This window comes from Aotus nancymaae, unplaced genomic scaffold (assembly GCF_030222135.1).
Source record: "Aotus nancymaae isolate 86718 unplaced genomic scaffold, 86718_ANA_hifiasm-v0.15.2.pri h1tg000028l, whole genome shotgun sequence".
In the NCBI taxonomy this organism is placed as follows: domain Eukaryota; kingdom Metazoa; phylum Chordata; class Mammalia; order Primates; family Aotidae; genus Aotus; species Aotus nancymaae.
In genome coordinates, this window is record NW_026988441.1 from 19446858 (window position 1) to 19470527 (window position 23670).

Consider the following 23670-nt stretch of genomic DNA (forward strand, 5'->3'; position numbering starts at 1 on the left):
GATTACAGGCACCTGCTACCACGACCAGCTAATCTTTGTATTTTTAGTAGAGACGGGGTTTCACCATATTGCCCAGGCCAGTCTTGAACTCCGGACCTCTGGTGATCCACCCGCCTCCACCTTCCAAAGTGCTGGGATTACAGCACTTTTTTTTTTAACCTGCCTTTTTTTTTAGTTGTTAGTTTAGTTTTTTTACCCGCCTTTTTACCCGCCTTTTTTTTTAGTTGTTAACGCTGGGCTGGTTTTGCAGCACATTGCTTTATGTTCCACCTGCAGCATCTATACGGCTGAGGGCTGTCCTTCTGCTGGGGGAGAAGCAGTCCTAACAGCAAGACAGCGGCCGAGAGGAGCATGGTCCCACGGGTTGGGGGTCCCTGCTGAGGTGGCAAGGTCCCGGCGCCACGTGCTGCCAGGCGTCTGCTCACAGTCTAGCAGCAGGCAGGAGGTTGGTGGGAGACTGATAAAAACCCGTCCCCAGGGGTCACCCTTTCCCTCCTAAACCAAGTTCATCCCTACTCCCCAACACTCAGTTTTGTCCTCATGTCCTCCACCAGCCCGAGAAAGAAAAAGAATACAAGAATAATAAAAGAGCCCCGTTTTGCAGCCGAGAAAACTGAGGTCTGTAGTAGTGGTTAAGAACCGCGCTCTGGGCCAGGCGCAGTGGCGTGCACAAGTAATCCCAGCACTCTGGAAGGCCAACCAGGGAGGATCACTTAAGGTCGGGAGTTCAAGGCCAGCCTGAATATCATAGTGAGACTCCGCATTAAAAAAAAAAAAAAAAAAAATGCCGGGCGCGGTACCTCACGCCTGTAATCTCAGCACTTTGAGAGGCCGAGGCGGGTGGATCACGAGATCAGGTGTTTGAGATCAGCCTAGCCAACATGGTGAAACCCTGTCTCTACTAAAGATGCAAAAAATTAGCGGGGCGTGGTGGCGAGAGCCTGTAATCTCAGCTACTTAGGAGGGTGAGGAAGGAGAATCGCTTGAACCCGGGAGGCAGAGGTCGCAGTGAGCTGAGATAACGCCACTACACTCCAGCCTGGGAGACAGGGCGAGACGTGGTGGCGCGCACCTGCAGTCCTCACTACTTGGGAGGCTGAGACTGGAGCATCGCTTGATCCTGGGAGGTCCAGGCTCATTCGAGATCGCAACACTGCCCTCCAGCTTGGACGACAGAGCGAGATCCCATCTCTTAAAAAAAAGAACTGTGCTCAAGGACATCGCTGTTTCTAGGGCACAAACCCCCTCCTGGCCACCTCGCTCAGGGCCGTCCGTGACCCCGGCGGATCCTACTCGTCTATGCAGCCGGGCCGGGGGATCGGCTGGGTTGACCCCTTGCGAACAAGCCCCTGTAGTCCGGGCAAGGCGCTCGGCGGCTCAGCCGACGCTCCCTCGGCCCCGGACACTCCTCCTGGGGAAAGCTTTTCCGGACCGCCGCGCCCTCGACGTGGCGTTACGTCTGGCCCCTTCCCCCGCGGCGGCGGGCTTCACCCGGGAGGGACGCGCTTGGACCCACGTCCTCCTCATTGACTCCCCGGGCTCCAGGACAGGGCGCAGGTGCCCAGAAAGAGGCTTCGCTCCGGCCCCTGACACCTCTGTGCCGTCCCTGCGCCCTCGCAGCGCTCGCAAAGTTGAGCCAGCTACGACGCCCAGAGACAACCCCGAGGCGCCGCGCCCAGGTGCAGGTCTCTGGGTGACGAGCGCCGCTAGGAGCGCGGGCTCGAGGCCCGGGGCGGGGCGGGGCGGGGAGGGGAGCGTCTCTAGGGTTCCGGGGCTGGGTCCCAGGCGGGGCTAGAAGGCCCGTGGGACTGGGCGGGAGTGGAGGGGAGGGGAAGGGCGGGGCAAGGGGCGGGGCCGCGCGTCCTCTCCGGCCAGCCTTGACCGCCGCGGCTCAGTCCGCCCTCCGCGCCCGCGCCGCCAGCATGACCGACGCGCTGCTGCCCGCGACCCCCGAGCCGCTGGAGAAGGAGAACGATGGCTACTTTCGGAAGGTGGGCGGCCTTGGGCGGGCGGGGACCTGCGGGCTCCAGACCTCCTTCCTCCCGGGCCGTACAGAGGCTGCGGGAGCGCGCGGTCGGGGTCCACCAGGCCAGGAGGGGGAGGGGGCGCACTGGGCCGGCGCTGGCCGGCCGGAGGCCGGCGGGGAGGAAGGAGGGCGGCGGTGTTCCAGGCGTCCAGGGCAGGTGGCATCCGGGGCTGGGCGGGGAGTACGGGAGGCGCATGTGGCCGCCCCGCGCAGGTGCGGGCGTAGGACCTGGAGGGGTGCTCTGGTCGCCCCCACACACAACCCCCGCGCTTGCGATCCCTAGTGCCTGGGGAAAGGACCGGTTCCTGGCTGCGCTGGCGCCCTTGGCTTCTGGGCGCGTTGCAGGAGCGCTTGGTGGGAGCGCGGGTAGAGGTAGAAAGACCATCCCAGGAGGGTTGGCGGTCTCCTATTTGAGGAGACGAGGTCTCGTTCTGTTGCCCAGGCTGGAGTGCAGTGGCGCGATTATAGCTCGCTGCAGCCTCGACCTCCTAGGCTCCAGCGATCCTCCAGCCCCAGCCTCCGAGTAACTGGGACTGCAGGCGCGCCACCTCGCCAGGCTAATTTTTTGTAGAATTGGGGTCTCGCTCTGTTGCCCAGACTGGTCTCGAACTCTTGGGCTCAAGGGATCCTCCCACCCCTGTTTCCCAAAGTGCTAGGATTACAGGCGCGACCCACTGCGCCCGGCCAGCTGTCTCTTTTTGCCTACAAAATGCTTCCACGCCCGCCTGTGGGACTTTTCATGGGGCAGGGGAGAGCTGCTGGTGGGAGAGGGCCTCCGCCGTTGCCCCCTCCTCGGCTCCGGGTCGTCTAGGAGGGCGTGAGCGCCGCAGGTGAGCCCGGCGATCTTGCGCGTCTCACTGTGTGAAAGCGGATTTATCTTGTTGTCCGGGAGACTTGGCGGGGGCCGGCTGCGAGCGCGGGCGGGCCTCGCGGGCTCTTGGCACGTCCCTGAAGCTCTGGGGCTCACATTGCCGCCTTCTGCCCAGAAGATCACAGTCAGGGAACTCAGTGCCTCAAAAGCGACCCCAGCCCGCGGAGCAGGGGCCGTGGGATACCCGCAGGCGGCAGGACCTGGGCTACAAAGATGGTTTGGAGCCGGGAGTCATGGTTATACCTTCCACGCCTTCCTCCCTCTAGGTCCCGAGGGAGTCTAAAAATAGCTTTTGGCCTTTGGCCAGGGATCACTGAGTGGGTGTAGAGATTGTTGTTGATTTTTGTTTTTGTAATAGATACGACAGTGCATAATTATAAATAGGGAAGTGAAACTATTTCCCACAAACGAATCAATTCTTGATTGTTCAAAGCCTAAGGATCCAGTTCCTAAATGGTCTTGGCGTCTTGCTCCTTCTCCCAGGTGACACAGAGAGACTTGGGGTTTTGCTCACTGGTGAGGGGCCCTGGGCAGGATAGTGTGGGACAGAGTGGGAAAACTTTTTTGTGAAGTTGCTTTTAGCTTTTTTTTTAAAAAAAAAAAAAAAAGTAGTTTTGAGGTATATTTAAGTTCAAAGATGTCATCATGGAATTACAGGATTATAGCTTCTAATTATGTGTAGCGTTTGGGACAGAGGATCACAGGCTATGGAATTGCAGGAGGAGGCCTGGCCTGGGAATTCCTGTGTCTGTCCTCAGGCCCCGGGGCTTGACTGCCACTCCCACAAAATTGCTGTGTGGCCTCCCACAAGTTGCTGCCTCTTTCTGGGACCTTTCCTCCCCAGATTGTTCTCTGAACAGGTGTAGCTCTGGCACTCCACCAGCACCTGGGGGAAAATGGCAGCGAGAGGAGTACACCTGTGAGGGGTGGGCCCAAGCCTTCCAGAGCACGTTTTCCTGTGGGAGTCCTCCACGTCTGCCAGCCCAGGGGAGGACTTCTTGGCACCTCACTGGGAAAGACAGTGGATGGCCAAGGGAGCTAGGAAAGGTGCACAGTTGGGTGTTTTTCACTTTTTAATTTGTTGTTATTATTTTTTGAGACAGAGTTTTGCTCTTGTGCCGAGGCTGGAGTGCAAAGGTGTGATCTCGGCCCACTGCAGCCTCTGCCTCCTGGGTTCAAGTGATTCTCCTGCCTCAGCCTCCCGGGTAGTTGGGATTACAGGCGCCCACCACCCAGCCCAGCTAATTTTTTTTTTTGGTGAGGGATGGATTTTCTCTCTTGTTGCCCAGGCTGGAGTATAATGGCTCAATCTTGGCTCACCAAGATTCAAGTGATTCTCCTGCCTGGTTCAAGTGATTCTCCTGCCTCAGCCTCCTGAGTAGCTGGGATTACAGGCATGCGCCACCATGCCTGGCTATATTTTTGTACTTTTAGTAGAGACTGGGTTTCTCCATGTTGGTCACGCTGGTCTTGAACTCCCGACCTCAGGTGATCTGCCCAACTAAGCCTCCCAAAGTGCTGGGATTACAGGTGTGAGCCACCGCACCCAGTGTATTTATTTATTTTTTTTTTTGAGATAGAGTCTCACTCACTCTGTCACCCAGGCTGGAGTGCAGTGGCGTGATCTTGGCTCACTGCAAGTGAAGGGTTCAAGCAAGCCTTCCGAGTAGCTAGGATTACAGGTGTGTGCCACCACGCCTGGCTAATTTTTGTATTTTTAGTAGAAACGGGCTTTCACCATGTTGACCAGGCTAGTCTCAAACTCCTGACCTTAAGTGATCCACCTGCCTCAGCCTTCCAAAGTGCTGGATTACAGGTATGAGCAACTGCACCTGGCCACGTTTTTTAGATGCAGTTTCTCTGGTGCTGGATGAGAGAATCAGGGGTGCAAAATAAGAGGACTCATTGCTTCACTTAAAAGCATCAGTTTTCAAAATGAGACCTTGTAATGATTGTTGTGCTACTCCATGTTAAGTCATTCCAGTTCAAAGAGTCTATTTGTCTTAGGAAAATAAAAGGTGTTGATGTTGAATCTTTCCTCATCTATGACCTGAGCCTATTTGACCTAAAGCAAATGCGGGCCGGGTATGGTGGCTCATACCTGTAATCCCAGTAGTTTAGGAGGCTGAGGCAGGGGGATTGCTTGAGGCCAGGCATTCCAGACCAGCCTGGGCAACACAGCAAGACCCCATCTCTACAAGAAGTTCATTTAAAAAAGTAAAAATTAAAACAAAATGCTGGCCGAATGAAAGGCAGGTGCTGTCCAGGTGAAGAAGGGGAGGAAGAGCCCTTCAGGCAGAGGGAACAGCTTGTTGAGAGCTGTGGCATTGTGAGTGCTTTGTAGGGACCCCCAGGGTGTGGAGGTGTTAGTGGGAGCCAGGCAGTTCAGGGTCATGCATCTTGATTGACCTGGAAACTGTGGAATCCATCAAAGTATTTAAAGCAGGACCAGACCTGTGAGATTAGTGTACGAGAAAGACCACTTCGATCCCTGAATGGTGAATGGGTGAGGGATGGGAAAGAAGCTATGGTGGAGCCAGGCAGGGAGGCATTGGGGGGGATTTAGCCCCTTTTAATACCTATCATCTTTGCCCTTCCTTCTCTGTTAGGGACTATTAATGATACAGTCAGTGACTGAAAGTGCTGTGGGTGGGGTGGGGTGCCTCACACCTGTAATCCCAGCATTTTGGGAGGCCGAAGTAGGAGGATCGCTTGAGGCCAGGAATTTAAGACCAGCCTGGGCAACATAGCAAGACCCCATCTCTACAAGAAGTTTAAAAATCAGCCTGGCATAGTGGTGTGTTCCTGTAATCCCATATACTCAGGAGGCTGAGGTGGGAGGATATTCCAAGCCCAGGAAGTCAAGGCTGCAGTGAGCTGTTATCATGTCATTGCACTCCAGCCTGGATGACAGAGCAAGACCCTGTCTCAAAAAAAAAAAAAAAAAAAGGGCATTGTAAACACAGCCTCAGTCACCCATTCTTTCCACGAGCTTGTACTCTTAGCTCAGACCAGAGGGCCACAGTGATGGCAGGGATTCCAGGGATGAGAAAGTTGGAATGATAGACCTGGAGAAAAGGCGGTGTCGGGTAGAGAGGGAAAGGACTGATGGGACAGGTTATGGCAGGGAAGGAGCTGCCAATGAGAATCCAAAATGCCTGCCTATTAGCCAGGTTTGGTGGCACCGCCTGTGGTCCCAGCTACTCAGGAGGCTGAGGCAGGAGGATCGGAGAGCCTGGGAGGTGGAGGCTGCAGTGAGCCAAGATCACGCCACTACATTCCTGCCTGGGCAACAGGATGAGACCCTGTTTCAAAAAAAAAAAAGCGTCACAATGCCTGCCTGAGGTGTCTGGTCATGTGCCTCCTCGAGATGGGGTGAACGTGAGGCTAGTGCATGGATGGGTAGACTTGAGGTCCCCGTGGGATATCCACATGGTGGTCCCACTGGAGAGCACACTCCATGGTCCCACAGCCATGTGGACGCCCTCGCTGGAGGTGCAGTTTTGGGTGGCACCAGTTGGGAAGCAGTCGGGGTACTGAGTGAAAGGATCTGGGCTAGAAGGGAAGAGTTCAGGGCCGGGCGCGGTGGCTCACGCCTGTAATCCCAGCACTTTGGGAGGCCGAGGCGGGTGGATCACGAGGTCAAGAGATCGAGACCATCCTGGTCAACATGGTGAAACCCCGTCTCTACTAAAAATATAAAAAATTAGCTGGGCAAGGTGGCGCGTGCCTGTAATCCCAGCTACTCGGGAGGCTGAGGCAGGAGAATTGCCCGAACCCAGGAGGCGGAGGTTGCGGTGAGCCGAGATCACACCATTGCACTCCAGCCTGGGTAACAAGAGCGAAACTCCGTCTCAAAAAAAAAGAAGGGAAGAGTTCTTCTGCTTTAGGGGTGGGTAGAGAGTGGGAGGGAAGCCACAACGGTGGCGGTGTCTAGGAAGCTGAGAGGTCAGTCATTTTAGTGGAGCAAGGCTTGACGAGTCAGAAGGATGCTGGAAGGTCCTGGATTTAGTCCTTTAGGAGTCTTTAGGAAATGCATGGTTGAGAGTTGGGGACAAAAGTCAGTGTGACAGGGTACAGGGGGAGAAGGGCAGGGAAAATATTGCTGGAGACAGAGGGGAACTGAGGAGAGAGAAGGCAGCTTTGTTTTAGAATGAGGAAGTCCAGAGCCAGTTAAAGACAAAGGTGAGGAAGTGGGTGGGGATGACTGGAGATTCAGGGAGAAGGTGAGCTGGGGAGGGATCACAGGAGTTGAGGAGGGGGTGAGGGTTGCCAATAGCAGCTGCAGTGCTTGGGTGGCTGAGCCAGCCGGGGGCAGTGAGTGACGGCCCCTGAGATTGGAGATGCAGTTGGAATGTTGGAGCATCTCTCCCCAGGTCTGGCTTCCCATCCTCTATTTTTTTTTTTTTTTTTTTTTTTTTTTTTTTTGAGATGGAATCTTGCTCTGTTCCCCAGGCTGGAGTGCAGTGGTAAATCTCAGCTCCCTGTAATAACCTCCACCTCCCCGGTTCAAGCAATTCTTGTGCCTCGGCCTCCCAAGTGGCTAGAATTACAGGTATGCACCACCATGCCTGGCTAGTTTTTGTATTTTTTAGTAGAGATGGGGTTTCACCACATTGGTCAGGCTGGTCTCTAACTCCTGACCTCGAGTGATTCACCTGCCTTGGCCTCCCAAAGTGCTGAGATTATAGGCGTGAGTCCCCACACGCCTGTATCTTGACTGTTGGGATTTTGTGCACACTGAACGATCAAATGAATTTCCACTAAAGTCAGGCTTCTCTTTCATCCTGTTCTCTGTGTCATGCCTTTCCTCCCCTTTTCTTTAAAATGCCATTCTGCTCCATTCATCCGAAAAGGATTTATGGAGTGACAGCTCAGTGCCTGACCCCTCGGGAGGTTCAGCGGCACTCCCGACCCTGACTCGATATGGTTTCTTTGGCAGAAGTTCCCAGCAGGTCTCATTTCCTGGAGTGCTGAGCCGGGCTCGGAATTGGTGCTTTGTTGGGATGGCTCCGGCCATGCATGATGCTTGAAAAGGAATCAGCCTCTTGGCTTTTTTTTTTTTTTTTTTTTTTTGAGATGGAGTCTTGCTCTGTCACCCAGGCTGGAGTATAGTGGTAGACTCTCGGTTCACTGCATCCTCCACCTCCAGGGCTCAAGCGATCCTCCTACCTCAGCCTCCCAAGTAGCTGGGATTACAGGCATTGGCCACCATGCCGAGCTAATCTTTGTATTTTTAGTAGAGATGGGGTTTCACCATGGTGGCCAAGCTGGTCTCGAACTCCTGACCTCAAGTGATTCACCCAACTTGGCCTCCCAAAGTGCTGGGATTACAGGCATGAGCCACTGTGCCTAGCCTGGAATCAGCCTCTTGGCTAGAGAGCAAAAAGTGGGGTAGTCCATGGGCCTTAAACAGAGCTTCAACTGTGTCTTGTGCACCTAATTGCTCAAAAGTTCCTTATGTGGCCTGGACATGAATCCTGAATGTGTAAGACAGTCACTGGTGGGGGATGGAGGGAGTCCCCTTGATTATTTTTTTTTTCGAGATGGAGTTTCGCTCTTGTTGCCTAGGCTGGAGTGCAGTGGCGTGATCTCAGCTCACTACAACCTCCGCCTCCTGGGTTCAAGCAATTCTCCTGTCTCAGCCTCCCGAGTAGCTGGGATTACAGACATGTGCCACCATGCCCAGCTAATTTTTGTATTTTTAGTAGAGATGGGATTTCAGCATGTTGGCCAGGCTAGTCTCAAACTGCCAACCTCAGGTGATCTGCCTGTCTCAGCCTCCCAAAGTGCTGGGATTACAGGGGTGAGCCATTGTGCCCGGCCCAGGACTCCCCTTATTAATTGGCCTTTTTGGAATCAGGTAGGATGACTTGGCCGTACAGAGCCTCAGAACATAACTTAGCCTCAGGATGGGCATTGACACCCCCAGTATGGACCTCCTGATCTCTGCTGGCATCTTGGGAGGTCTCTGAAAAAAGAAACCTTTCAGGTCTATTATAAAATCATGTCTCTCTCACTTTTTCTTTTCTTCTCTTTTCTCTTTCCTTCTTTTCTTTTCTTTCTTTTTCTTTTCTCACTCTGTCGCCTAGGCTGGAGTGCAATAGCATGATCTCGGCTCACTGCAACCTCCACCTCCCAGGTTCAAGTAAGTCTCCTGCCTCAGCCTCCCGAGTAGCTAGGACTACAGGCCGCCACCACGTCCGGCTAAGTTTTGTATTTTTTTGTTTTTTTTGGACCTGAAGGAAGAAGGTTTTGTATTTTTAGTAGAGACGAGGTTTCACCATATTGGTCAGGCTGGTCTCAAACTCCTGACCTTGTGATCTCCCCACCTCTGCCTCCCAAAGTGCTGGGGTTACAGGCGTGAGCCACTGCGCCTTACCTTTTTTATTCATGACAGGGTGTCGCTGTTTCATCCAGGCTGGAGTGCAGTGGCATGATCGTAGCTCACTGCACCCTCGACCTCCCAGCCTCCAGCAATCCTCCTGTCTCAGCCTCCTGAGTAGCTGGGACAACAGGTATGAGCCACCAAGCCTGGCTAATTTTTTATAGAGACAGGTTCTCATCACTATGTTGCCCAGGCTGGTCTCGAATTCTTTGGGGTCAAGCCTCAGCCTCCCACAGTGCTGGGATTACAGGCATGAGCCACCACACCCGGCTTGCCCTGGCTTCTCATATTTTTATCTTTCTCACTATGTTTTTGTGTTTAAACAGAAGTACAGCTCTATAAGATTACTATAAATTACTTTCTCAAAAAGACAACCAATGGAAATGTAACTTCTTTTCCCCAGATTTTTATGCACTTCCTACTGAAAATCTTGGAAGAATTATTGTGCTCTGGCCTATAGTTAATTGCAGAATAATGTAAGTTTCTAGAATGCTGCATCCTGATAGCAGATTCCTTTCCTGCAACTGCCCCTGTACCCCATAGTATTAAAACTCACAGGAAAATCTGTTCTTGACCATGAAGAAAAGCAGCTGGAAAGAAACCAGAGAAAGTCTTTCCCTAGGGCCACGGAAAGGCTGGAAATGAAAGGTCGTGGTACTCTGTGGAAGGAGAGAGTGAGTACACAGTGAGGCATTGTCACTTCTTATCTCTGCCTCTTCATCCTTTGGGAATGCTAATACCCCCAAATGAATTTAGCTCCTTTGTTTTTACTCAAGAGCTGTAGAAGTTGTTTCTTGTTCACAGAAAACTCCAGGCTGGTCGGGGCCTCTGGGTTCATTGTGTCCTGGTTTATGGTCTCTATTGGCTCTGGGGCTTCCTGGAGGCTCCAGCAGAGAAGGAAGGAGGATCATTTTTGTTTGTTGTTGTTTGTTTTAACCCAGAAGCTCCTTGCAGTCCTCTGCAAGGAGCAGGGATGTGTTCTCGGAATGAGCAGCATTCATCTTGGCGAGGGCTAATTTAATGTTAGACACTTGTGTGTATCCTTTATGACCACACGTGTGGATGCGGAAGCCTTCGGATGGGCTGAGTCTACCAGGCACGGCGTGGCTCATGCAGGATCAGCAACCTCAGCTCTGTTGGTACTGATGTTACCCCTCTGGCAGTTTAGATCCATCCCCTTGGAGCCTCGGGGCAGTTGCCAGGTAGACAGGGAGGGAGGCAGAGGAGAGTAAAGGTTGGTGATGCTGACCCCACCCCTGATTTCTCCATCAAGTTCTGATCAGATTTTTTTTTTTTTTTTTTTTTTTTTTTTGAGACGGAGTCTCACTGTGTTGCCAGGCTGGAGTGCAGTGGCGCGATTTTGGTTCACTGCAACCTCTGACTCCAGGGTTCAACGGTTGTCCTGCTTCATCCTCCTAAGTAGCTGGGACTACAGGCATGCGCCATCACACCCAGCTAATTTGTGTATTTTTAGTAGAGACGGGGTTTCTCCGTGTTGGTCAGGATGGTCTCAATCTCCTGACCTTATGATCCTCCTGCCACGGCCTCCCAAAGTGCTGGGATTACAGGCATGAGCCACCATGCCTGGCCAATTTTTTTTTTTTTTTAGGGTGACGGAATCTGGCTCTGTCACCCAGGCTGGAGTGCAGTGGCACCATCATAGCTCACTGCAGCCTTGACCTCCTGGGCTCAAGTGATCCTCCTGCCTCAGCCTCCCAAGTAGCTGGGACTACAAACACGATTAAAAATGACCACACCTGGCTGATTTAAAATTTGTTTTTTTTGTAGAGATGGGGTCTTACTGTGTTGACTAAGCTGGTCTTGAACTCCTGGCCTCAAGCAATCATCCCATCTCAGTGGTGGGCTATTACAGGTGTGAACCACTGCACCCAGCCCTAAGCCAGATCTTGAAGGCCAGGCTGGATGCAGGCTGACTGTGGCCTTGGAGAGGGTCTGCCCAGCTGCATGATATCTGCCATCAGCCCCAAGGGCCTGCATTACCAACAGCCCTCCACTGGGGGATCCTGGCCAGGAGATGTCCCTTGGCAGAAACAGAATTTTCATGGTGACTCAGAGGAGAGTCAACGTGATGAGCTGTAACACTGTAAATGTCCCTTGTTTCCTGGGGCTATTTGGATGATTGCCACAAGCCACCTGATGCTACTGGGCACTGGCCTGATCAACACTTCCTCCTCTGGCTCAGGTACCAGAGTCCCATGTACAAAGGCTGCATTGGAGGTGGCCATAAGGCACAGTGGAACTGCAGGTACAGCTCAGCCAGAGGCTGGGTGTCTGGCAGAGAGGCAGTAATGGGTGCCAGGGGAGGACAAGGTCCCCCACTTGCAGCACCAGGGACAGAGAGACCACAGTGAATGATGTGAGTCCCTCAGGGCTGCCCATTCAGACCCTCAGGGTTCCCTATGGCCAGGTTTCCATTTGATTGTAAGAAGAGAAAAGGGGCCTGGCGTGGTAGCTTATGCCTGTAATCCAGCACTTTGGGAGTCCAAGGCAGGAGGATCATTTGAGGCCAGGAGTTCAAGACCAGCCCGGACAACATGGTGAAACATCTCCTCTACTAAAAATGCAGAATTAGCTGGGCGTGGTGCTGTGTGCCTGTAATCCCAGCTACTCAGGAAGCTGAGGCAGGCGAATCGCTTGAACCTGGAAGGTGGCGGTTGCAGTGAGCCGAGATTGTGCCAATGCACTCTAGCCTGCTGGGCGACAGAGCAAGATTCTGTCTCAAAAAAAAAGAAGAGAAAGGAGAGATGATCAAAAACAGGGCTAGATGCAGTGACTCACAACTGTAATCCCCCGCACTATAAGAGGCCAGGGTGGTCGGATCGTATGAGCAGCCTGGGCGGCATTGGAGAAACCCTGTCTCTACAAAAAATACAATAAAATTAGCCAGGCGTGGTGGTTTGGACCTGTAGTTTCAGCTTCTTGGGAGGCTGAGGTGGGAGGATTGCTTGAGCCCCAGGACGTTGAGGCTTCAGTGAACGGAAATAGTACCACTGCACTCCAGCCTGGGCAACAGAGTGAGATCCTGTCTCAAAAATAAAAAATAAAATAATAAGAGGTAGTTTCTTTTCACCAGTATTATTTGTATTAAAAAAGTAACATAAGTAATTGCAAAAAGATAATCCCAAAGGTATACAAATTAAAAGTCACATGCACATATCAGCCTCGCCTCTACCAAACCAGGGATGCTTTTTAGATAAATTGTTGGCCGGGTGCAGTGGCTCATGCCTGTAATCCCAGCACTTTGGGAGGCCGAGGTGGGTGGATCACGAGGTCAGGAGCTCAAGACCAGGGTGACCAACATGGTGAAACCTGTCTCTACTTAAAATACAAAAATTAGCTGGACATGGTGGAGCATGCCTGTAATCCCAGCTACTCAGGAGGCTGAGGCAGGAGAATCGCTTGAACCCAGGAGGCGGAGGTTGCAGTGAGCTGAGATCACGCCACTGCACTCCAGCCTGGGCAACAGAGCCAGACTCTGTCTCAAAAACAAAACAAAACAAAACAAAACACTATTAAAACTTTTCTTTTCTTTTTTTTTTTTTTTTGAGACGGAATTTCGCTCTTGTTACCCAGACTGGAGTGCAATGGCACAATCTTGGCTCACCGCAGCCTTCGCCTCCTGGGTTCAAGCAATTCTCCTGCCTCAGCCTCCCAAGTAGCTGGGACTACAGGCGCGCACCACCATGCCCAGCTAATTTTTGTATTTTTAGTAGAGACGGGGTTTCACCTTGTTGACCAGGATGGTCTCGATCTCTTGACCTCGTGATCCACCCACCTCGGCCTCCCAAAGTGCTGGGATTATAGGTGTGAGCCACCGTGCCTGGCCCCCTATTAAAACTATTGATGTGTCCTGCCAGTTGAAATAAGCATATTATTGGTCTGAAAATAACCAGGCTTTTACTGTGGGAGACACAGTAAAAGCCTGGTTATTCAAGACTGGGTGCGGTGGCTCATGTCTGTAATCCCAGCACTTTGGGAGGCTGATGTGGGTGGATCACTTGAAACCAAGAGTTGGAGACCATCCTGGCCAACATGGTAAAGCCTTGTCTTTACTAAAAAAAATACATAAAAATTAGCTGGGCATGGTGGCACATTCCTGTAATCCCAGCTACTCGGGAGGCTGAGACAGGAGAATTGCTTGAACCCAGGAGGCGGAGGTTGCAGTGAGCTGAGATTGTGTCATTGCACTCCAGCTTGGGTGACAGAGCAAGACTTCATCTCAAAAAATAAAAAAGCCTAATTATTCAGCATGTTGAAAAGTAACCATGATTGGCACCCAGTAGGAGTTTATAGAGATTTCTGGAACATACTGAAGGGAGCTTGTAACTAAAGATTATGGCTGTGTTGATTCATATTGAGCCCCCCTCCTCCCTCGTGTGAATAGATTGGGATTCTTGGGGGAGACGGCTGGGCCCCGACCTCCAGCGCTGACACCTGGCGGAGATCCTAGACGGGCAGGAGGGCTGTTGACAGGTACCAAATTCACGTTTTTATTTTTATGGACATGGACAAGCTAGATTCTTTCCACCCAGCCTGCCCTGAATCTCCAGTGTGGTGAAAAGTTAAATTAGATGTATGTGTGTATTGCAGGGTAATGCATGCTGTTTTCTGTGCTTTCTTGTTGATAGCTCTGGCTAATTTATAAACAAGCAATTCTGTTTTCCAGCGTTTGGTGGTTGAGTGAGGGATTGCGTAACCAGGAAGGAATGAGAAAGGCAGAGAAAATAATCTTTGCTGGCGAAGCAGCTAAAAACACCTGCCTTTGGTGGGGCGTAGTGGCTCACGCCTGTAATCACAGCACTTTGGGAGGCCGAGGTGGGTGGATCACGAGGTCAGGAGATCAAGACCATCCTGGCCAACATGGTGAAACCCCGTCTCTACTAAAAATACAAAAAAAAAAAAGAAAATTAGCCGCGTGTGGTGGCAAATGCTTGTAATCCCAGCTATTTGGGTGGCTGAGGTAGGAGAATCGCTTGAACCCGGGAGGAGGTTGAGGTTTCGGTGAGCCAAGATTGCGCCATTGCACTCCATCCTGGGCAACGAGGGCAAAGCTCTGTCTCAGAAAAACAACAACAACAACAACTGGCTTCCTGTATCCTGTGGGAAGGTCTCTCTGGCTGGGAGCTGACCCAGCCCTGCCGCGTCATCTCTCACTTAGTTTTAGCCTGAACCTCTAGATCCCAGGCTTGCACGTTGCCCTAGATTTGCTGGAAACACCTCTGCATGTGTGAGCTTTATCTTTGGCCGTGTGGAAGAAGGGCCCATACCGTTGCCCATGGTGAAGGGGAAGCAGGTGCCAGGCACTGCCCAGAATGGAAAGGTGTCCCCATGGGGGAAGAAAAATTGCCCCATTCCAGGAGTAGCTTGACCATCCTTTCCTTTCTTCCTTATTAACTGCCTGCCTCCAGTTTGTTTTTTTGTTTTGTTTTGTTTTGTTTTGTTTTAACTTAACACACACTTATTTTTCACAGTTCTAGAGGTTAGAAATCCAAGATCAAGGTGCCAGCATGGTCGGTTTTGGGTAAGGGCTCTCTTTCTGACTTTTTTTTCTTTTTTGTTGCTCAGGCTGGAGTGCAATGGCGGGATCTCGGCTCACTGCAACCTCCGCCTCCTGGGTTCAAGCAATTCTCCTGTCTCAGCCTCCTGAGTAGCTGAGATTACAGGCATGAGCCACCACGCCCGGCTAATTTTTGTATTTTTAGTAGAGACAGGGTTTCACCATAGTGGCCAGGCTGGTCTCAAACTCCTGACCTTGTGATCGCCTGCCAGGGTCCACATAAGTGGGCCGACCCCAGGAGTCGCCTGTACAGCTGGTGATGACACTGGGGTTCACTCAGTACTTGCTTTTCTTTCTTTTCTTTCTTTTTTTTTTTTTTTGAGATGGAGTCTCGCTCTGTCACCCAGGCTGGAGTGCAGTGGTGCGATCTCAGCTCACTGCAACTTCCACCTCCCAGATTCAAGCAATTCTCGTGCCTCAGCCTCCTGAGTAGCTGGGACTGGTGGCGCGTGCCACCACACCCAGCTAATTTTGTATTTTTAGTAGAGATGGAGTTTTACCAAGTTGGCCAGGATGGAGTACTTGGTTTACTTGGGGGTTGGCTGTCTGACTACCATTCTAAGTTTCAGACTGATGGAAATGTCTGAACCTTAGTGTGGGAAGGGAATAGACTCCATGGAGGAGAAGGTCACTGTAGAACTTGTCAACAGTAGCCCCCAAGGTCAGGACAGCTCAGTTGGCCCCACAAGTGAGAGACTTTTAGCCTGAGTCCCTGGTGCAAACCCCCACTCCAGTTTCAAAGCAGCTCTGTGTTCTATTGAGAATCAATCCCAGTCTCTGAGTTGCAGCAGCTGTTCTGGAAGCTATTTGTTCAGGGCTAAGGTCTTGTTATTAGACAAGACTGGGGGTGGGGAGAGAAATTTATGGGTGAGGATGGTAGACCCCCTACCTTGCCCCTACAGAGCAGCCCCTGGCAGGGGCTAGTAGATGGCTGAGTTTCTGGTGATGCCAGGGAGTCTTCCTGGCAGTCTTGTCCAGGTTTACCTCTCAGGGAAGTTTCCATACAGCCCCAGGGTATTTCTGGCATTCCCCAGCAGGGCCCAGCATCCTTACCTGTCAGGAAGAAGTAATGTGGTTTTGGGTCCAATTACTCAGTCAAATCTAACCCTAAGCATTCCTATGCTTTATCTAGAAACTTGACCACACAACTGTGGGCTGGTTAGGGTGCAGTAATTCCAAGCCGGCAGAAGTTGGGTAAAGTAGACGAACAGAAAAAAAGTTCTTATCTGTAGGCTGGAATGGCTGCTTATCTGAACTCCAGGAATGTACGTGAAAGGAATTTGTTATTCAAACTTCCCTGTAAAATGAAACACAGCAGTGGAGATCCAGGTAATTCTGAGTCCAATTGAACCATAGTCATTTTCGGAAGTGGAAATAGACTGACAGTTGTTTTAGTTCTTTAATGTTAACATATTAAATTATAATAGCTTAACATTAAAGTTTCGTGGTTTTTTTTTCGGGGTTGGGGATGGAGTATCGCTCTGTAGCCCAGGCTAGAGTGCAGTGGCATGATCTCAGCTCACTGCAACCTCCATCTCCCAGTTTAAGCCATTCTATCACCTCAGCCTCCCGAGTAGCTGGAATTACAGGCGCATGCCACCATGCCCGGCTGATTTTTTTTGTATTTTTAATAGAGACAGGTTTCGCCATGTTGGCCAGGCTGGTCTCAAACTCCTGGCTTCCAGTGATCCGCCTGCCTCAGCCTTCCAAAGTGCTGGGATTACAGATGTGAGCCACCTCACCTGGCCCACATTAAAGATATTTTAATTTTGTTTGTTTGTTTGTTTGTTTGTTTTTTTGAGATGGAGTCTTGCTCTGTTGCCCAGGCTGGAGTGCAGTGGTGTTATCTCAGGTCACTGCAACCTCTGCCTTCTGGGTTCAAGTGATTCTCCTGCCTCAGCCTCCAGAGTAGCTGGGATTATAGGTGCACACCACTACACCCGGCTAATTTTTGTATTTTTAGTAGAGACGGGGTTTCACCATGTTGGCTAGGCTGGTCTCGATCTCCTGATCTCAGGTGATCCACCCGCCTCGGCCTCCCAAGTTCTGGGATTACAGGTGTGAGCTACTGTGCATGGCCAAAGATATTTTAATCTCAAATCTGAAAAAAAGACAAAATCGGGGATCGTTTCCTGCTTTAAATGATATTAACTTTAAAATCCATTCCAGGGCGGGGTGTCGTGGCTCACGCCTGTAATCCCAGCACTTTGGGAGGCTGAGGTAGGTGGATCACCTGCAGTCAGGAGTTTGGAGACAAGCCTGGCCAACATGGTGAAACCCCATCTCTACTAAAAATACAAAATGTAGTCAGGTGTGGTGGCCTGCACCTGTAATACCAGCTACTTGGGAGGCTGAGGCAGGAGAATCACTTGAACCTGGGAGGTGGAGGCTGTAGTGAGCTGAGATTGCACCACTACCCTCCAGCCTGGGTGACAGAGCAAGACTCTGCCTCAAAAAAAAAAAAAAATATATATATATATATATATATATTTATATATTTATATATATATATATATATCAGCTCAGATTTGAATATTTGTGCAATTTGAACTTAGGGGAAAGTGTCCTTTCGAGACAGGGAAGATAAAATTAGGTTGTGGGGCTGTGTGTGGGACAGGTGGTGGTGATCTGCTGGGAAATGAGAATGAGAAGTCTTTTAGTTTTATTATTTTAAATTTTTTATGATTATTCTTTGTAGAGACAGAGTCTCACTCTGTTATCCAGGCTGGAGTACAGTAGTGCAGTCATAGCTCACCGCAGCCTCAAACTCCCAGCCTCAAGTGATCCTCTGGCCTCAGCCTCCCAAAGTGCTGGGATTATAGGCTTGAGCTACCATGCCTGGCCAAGAACGAGAAATCTTTGTGGAAGGAGAATACTGGGATCCCTGAGAAGGTTTCAGCTATAGATAACTCATATCTACCTTTTTGGGGTCCGGGCCATGGTTGTGGCTTGGGCAGAGAGGTTGGGGAGACCAGGTATGTGCAGGCCTGAGATGTGACTCAGCGAGAGAGGAAGGGCAGTCTCTTCACTTGCTGGCCAGACCACTCCCAGGGAGTTTCATCAGTGGGCAGGGCGTAGAGATAAGCGGCAAAGAGGAATGTGGTTCTAACTCAGGTCCTGGGGCTTCTACCTGTCTTCGGTGGGAAGAACACCATTAAGTTAAAATGAAGCTTTCATTCTGATCTTAAACTTCATAGCATGAAAGGTTGTAATCCAAATACCCCAGGGCATAATGGTCAGAGAACACAGGCAGTTAGTTTGCTGAAAAACAATTAAGTGATCAAGATTATCCAGAAAAACCTTTACCTTCACTGTTACAATAAACATACACATTAGAAGAATGAGATATCTGTTTTTGCTTGTCAACTTGGCAAAAACTAAAAATTGTAATTTTCAACTATACAGATAAAAAGACAACCCAGTTTAAAACTGGGCAAAGGAGGGCCAGGTGTGGTGGCTCACACTCATAATCCTAGCACTTTGGGAGGCTGAGGTGGGCGGATCACTTGAGGTCAGGAGTTCAAGACCAGCCTGGCAAGCATGGTAAAACCCCATCTCTACCAAAAAATACAAAAATTAGCTGGGTGTGGTGGCATGCACCCGTAGTCCCAGCTACTCAGGAGGCTGAGGCAGGAGAACCACTTGAACCTAGGAGGCGGAGGTTGCAGTAAGCCAAGATCGCACCACTGCAGTCCAGGCTGGGTGACAGACTGAAATCGTGTCTCAAAAAAAAAAACTGGGCAAAGGATCCAAATTGGTGTTTCTTCTAAGAAGACATACAATGGCCAATAAGTTCATGAATGAAAAGATATTCGACGTCATTAACTCTCAGGGAGACACAGTTCAGAACCACAGCGAGCGATAGCATACACGCAATGTAGCATTAATAAAAAGGATAGACCAGCACATGTATTGGTGAGATGTAGATGAGTTGGAACTCTCATGCTGTTAGCGGGGTTGTAAAATTGTATAACCACTTTGGAAGAGTCTGATAGCTCCTCAAATGGTTAAACATATAATAAATTGTATGATCTAGCCCACGCACGGTGGCTCACCCCTGTAATCCCAGCACTTTGGGAAGCCAAGGCAGGCGGATCACTTGAAGTCAGGAATTTGAGACCAGCCTGGGCAACATGGCAAAACCCAGTGTCTACTAAAAACACAAAAATTACCTGGACATGGTGACATGCGCCTGTAGTCCCAGTTACCTGGGAAGCCGAGGCGTGAGAATCACTTGAACCCAGGAGTTGGAGATTGCAGTGAGCCAGGATCACGTCTCTGCACTCTGTTCTGGGCAGCAGAGCAAGACTCCGTCTCAAAAAAAAAAAAGTAGATAGTAACAATGAGGGGAAGTAGTCACAAGGGAGTGTGTGCCTTTCTGTCCTGGAGTATGATTGGGCTGGTCCACGGTAGCCCTAAAGGAGTTTGATCTTATAACTCTGCCCTAGAGATATGTCTTTAATTAATTATTTACTGGATTAATTTATTTTTGTCACTTTGGTTGCTGAGGCTGGAGTGCTGTGGCGCGATCTCAGTTCACTGCATCCTCTGTCTCCCAGGTTCAAGCGATTGTTGTCCCTCAGCCTCCTGAGTGGCTTGGACTACAGGCTCACACCACTACACCGGGCTAATTTTTGTATTTTTAGTAGAAACAGGGTTTCACCATGTTGGCCAGGCTGGTCTCTAACTCCTGACCTCAAGTGATGCACCTGCCTCGGCCTTGGCCTTCCAAAGTGTTAGGATTACAGGCATGAGCCACAGCGCCTGGCTAAGACCCTGTCTCCAAAATAAGAAATAAATAAAATTAAAATAAATAAATAAAATAGATGAGAAGGAAAGACCAATTCACAGTGGCTATTTTGGAATTGTGTTATTATGAGTGACTTTTCTTTATGCTTTTCAATATTTTCTCTGTAGATGCTTTCTTTTCAGAAAAGACTGTTTTTAAAGTTAGTTTTCCATTATATTAAACACTGTCATCATTTTTAAAGTGGCTGACCTCTGAAGGGGCATCTTTTATTTTTCCTCAGGGCTGTAATCCCCTTGCACAAACTGGTCGGAGTAAATTGCAGAACCAAAGAGCTGCTTTGAATCAGCAGATCCTGAAAGCCGTGCGGATGAGGACAGGAGCAGAAAACCTTCTGAAGTAGGTGCCTTCTGGCTTCCCTGCCTCTCCTGAGTCCTAACCATCTGTTCCCTAAACTCCCAGTCCTGGCTCTCGGTTTCAGCTTTGGCTTTCCTTCTCATTTCTGGCATCTGCGGTCATCCCTTTCTTGCCTGGAGCTCAGTTATGTTGGAAACAGATACTTTACCCTGCCTGTTTGTGTGTTTGGGGATTGGGTAGGTGGCAGATGGATGTGGGCGGTGTGGCATTTGGCCTCCATTCAGTCAGCCATCTTGGTGGGAAGCCCAATTACTGTCTTGAAGTTTGTTTTCTGGCTTTCTCTGGGACTTGTCTTTTTTCTCCACTGCCTGACATTATGCCTGGCGCAGAATCTGCTTGGTAAATGTTTATTGAATATATAAAGGAAAGAAAGGAAAGAGAAAGGGGGGCCCGGGCGTGGTGGCTCAAGCCTGTAATCCCAGCACTTTGGGAGGCCGAGGCGGGTGGATCATGAGGTCAAAGAGATTGAGACCATCCTGGTCAACATGGTGAAACCCCGTCTCTACTAAAAATACAAAAAATTAGCTGGGCATGGTGGCACGTGCCTGTAATCCCAGCTACTCCGGAGGCTGAGGCAGAAGAATTGCCTGAACCCAGGAGGCAGAGGTTGCGGTGAGCCGAGATCGTGCCATTGCACTCCAGCCTTGGTAACAAGAGCAAAACCCTGTCTCAAAAAAAAAAAAAAAAGAAAAGAAAAGAGAAAGGGGGGACATTTCTATTGCCAGTGTCTACCTTGCTAATGAGAGGGCTCAGCATAGCCCCGTGCTCTAGGGCACTCATTAGTATGCTCTGGTGGTAGAACAGTTACTTATCCAGCATAGAACTCAGAGAAGCCTTACTTGTGTCTAGACCCGTATAAACCCTCTCCAGGCAACAAAATGCGACAAAAGACAATGTGCCAGCTTCATTCTGTTTACAAACAGTACAGAGTTTCTTCTTCCTTCAGAGTTCTGCTGGTGACTCTTTTTAGCCCTGTGCCACCTTTTTGTTTGTTTGATTTGAGACAGTCTTGCTCCATCGCCCAGACTGGAGTGCAGTGGCTTGATCGCAGCTCACTGCAACCTCTGCCTCCTGCGTTCAAGTGATTCTCCTGCCTCAGCTTCTCAAGCAGCTGGGACCACAGGTGTGCACCACCATGCCTGGCTAATCTTTTCTTTTCAATAGAGATGACGTTTCACCGTATTGGCTGGGCTGGTCTCGAACTCCTGGCCTCAGTGATCCATCAGCCTCCCAAAGTGCTGGAATTATAGGCATGAGCCCCCACGTCCGGCCCCATGCCACCTTTTACAATGTTACTTGAGGTGGGCACCATACTGCTGCCCAGGTGAGTGAAAAAGATGCCTCCGGGGGCCTCAGGAAGAGACATGGAGTGCTTTTGGGGACCCAGAACCTGAACTCCAGCAGAGAAGAGCCTGGTTTACCTGCTTGAAACTGCAAGTCCCTTGGAGCTTCCTGGGACTTTCAGGGATTCCAGGGACGAGGATGCCAAAACATCTTCGAGGATATTGATTGTGGGTATTCCCAGTGGGTTAGCTTCATCTGTGAAGGCCTTAGGGAACCTGGAGCCTTCCTGAGGGGTTGTTTGGAAAAACAGATACACTGAATGTTTGTAAAAGAGCCACAAGGCTCTGAGGCTCCCAGCGTCTGGTCACAGACTTGAGTGAATGGTGGGATCACCTCCTCCCCGTGGGCTGCTCCCTTGAGCATTTAGTCAAGCAGGAGGAGGGGTTCTGGCCATGACCTTGGGGCAGTTCATTTCTGAATGAGTCTGTGTTTGCTCCTTAGGCAAGACCTCTGAGATATTAAGAGGTAAAAAGAAAAGTTCAGAGCAGCACACCCTGAGTGCATGTATGTGTGTTTAATGGATGTTGTACATATACAGCCAGGCATGGTGGCTCATGCCTATAATCCCAGCACATTAGGAAGCCGAGGTGGGTGGATCATTTGAGGCCAGGAGTTCGAGACCAGCCTGGCCAACGTGGTGAAACCCCATCTCTACTAAAAATACAAACATTAGCCAGGTATAGTGGTGCACGCCTATAATCCCAGCTACTCAGGAGGCTGAAGCATGAGAATTGCTTGAACCTGGGAGGTAGAGATTGCGGTGAGCCGAGATTGCGCCACTGCACTCCAGCCTGGGTGACAGAACAAGACTCTGTCTCAAAAGAAAAAAAGAGGATGTTGTACATATGCTTTTGCATACACACAAGAGGACGAAGGTAGAAGCTGTTAGCAGATTCGGCTCTTTGGGGCAAGACTGGGGATGGGGGTAGAGGTGACTCACTTTTCATTTTAGTCCTGTCAGCGTTTGAATGTGCTTCTAAGTGCGTGAGTTATTTTTATTTATTATTGTGAAATACTTCAGAGGTCCAGAAGAATTATATAAGCAACCCTCTTGAACCACCCACTCCATCAGGAAAAGCAGTGCTACTGCTGTGTCGGGCTGGATTTGGTTTAGTTTGTTTTGTTTTGTTTTGAAACAGGGTCTTGCTTGTTGCCCAGGCTGGAGTGGAAGGGCATGATGTTGACTCATTGCAACCTCCGCCTCCTAGGTTCAAGTGATTCTTCTGTCTCAGCCTCCTGAGTAGCTGGGATTACAGGCATGCATCACCATGACCAGCTGATTTTGTATTTTTAGTAGAGATGGGGTTTCTCCACGTTGGTCAGGCTGGTCTTGAACTCCTGACCTCAGGTGATCCACTCATCTCGGCCTCCCAAAGTGCTGGGATTACAGGCATGAGCCAACCATGCCTGACCTTCATTTATTTTCATTCATTCATTTAGTTTTTGAGATGGAGTCTTGCTCTCTTGCCCAGGCTTGCTCTGTTACCCAGGCTGGAGTGCAATGGCATGCTCTCTGTTCACTGCAACCTCCGCCTTCCAGGTTCAAGCGATTCTTGGGCCTCAGCCTCCCAAGTAACTGGATTACAGGAGCGTGCCACCACTGCCCCTCCCCGCCCCGCCCCAGCTAACTTTTGCATTTTTTGTAGAGATGGGTTTCACCATGTTGGCCATGCTGGTCTCAAACTCCTGAACTCAGGGGATCCACCTGCCTAAGGTGTTGAGATTACAGGTGTGAACCAACACACCCAGCCTGTTTTATTTTATTTTTTTAAAGAGACAGGGATCTCACTATGTTGCCCAGGCTGGTCTCTTGGGTTCAAGCAATCTTCCTGCCTCAGCCTCAGGATTACAGGTTTGAGCCAGCATACCTGGCCTCCTTTTATTGTTTGTTTTTTGAGACTTGTGAAAGAATCTCACTCTGTCACCTAGGCTAGAGGGCCGTGGTGCCTTCATAGGTTACCATGACACCCGGCTAATTTTTTTTTTTTTTTTTTTGAGATGGAGTCTGGCTCTGCCACCCAGGTTGGAGTGCAGTGGCGTAATCTTGACTCACTGCAACCTCCATCTCCCAGGTTCAAGCGATTTCTTCTTCCTCAGCCTCCCGAGTAGTTGGGGCTACAGGTGTGTACCACCACACCCTACTAATTGAATTTTTTTTTTTTTTTATAAAGACAGGGTTTCACCATGTTGGTCAGGCTGGTCTTGAACTCCCGACCTCAGGTGATCCACCTGCCTTGGCCTCCAAAGTGCTTGGATTCCAGGCATGAGCCACCATGCCCGGCAATTGAAAAAAATTTTT

General features: G+C 50.3%; 1 protein-coding gene across 3 annotated transcripts in view; it reads left to right on the forward strand.

The window, feature by feature from the left end:
- The first annotated feature begins 1918 nt into the window (after positions 1 to 1918).
- Positions 1919 to 23670, forward strand: part of RHPN2 (rhophilin Rho GTPase binding protein 2) — a 74247-nt gene continuing 52495 nt past the window's right edge. For 2 of the 3 annotated variants that reach the window (XM_064381507.1, XM_064381508.1), the window contains exons 1-2: positions 1919 to 1991; positions 19894 to 20009. In XM_064381507.1, the coding sequence (XP_064237577.1) occupies positions 1923 to 1991; positions 19894 to 20009 (185 nt within the window). In that variant the 5' untranslated portion in view covers positions 1919 to 1922. Of the gene's footprint in view, positions 1992 to 9028; positions 9046 to 19893; positions 20010 to 23670 lie in introns of those variants that run through there. The other variant, XM_064381509.1, reaches the window with a different exon arrangement.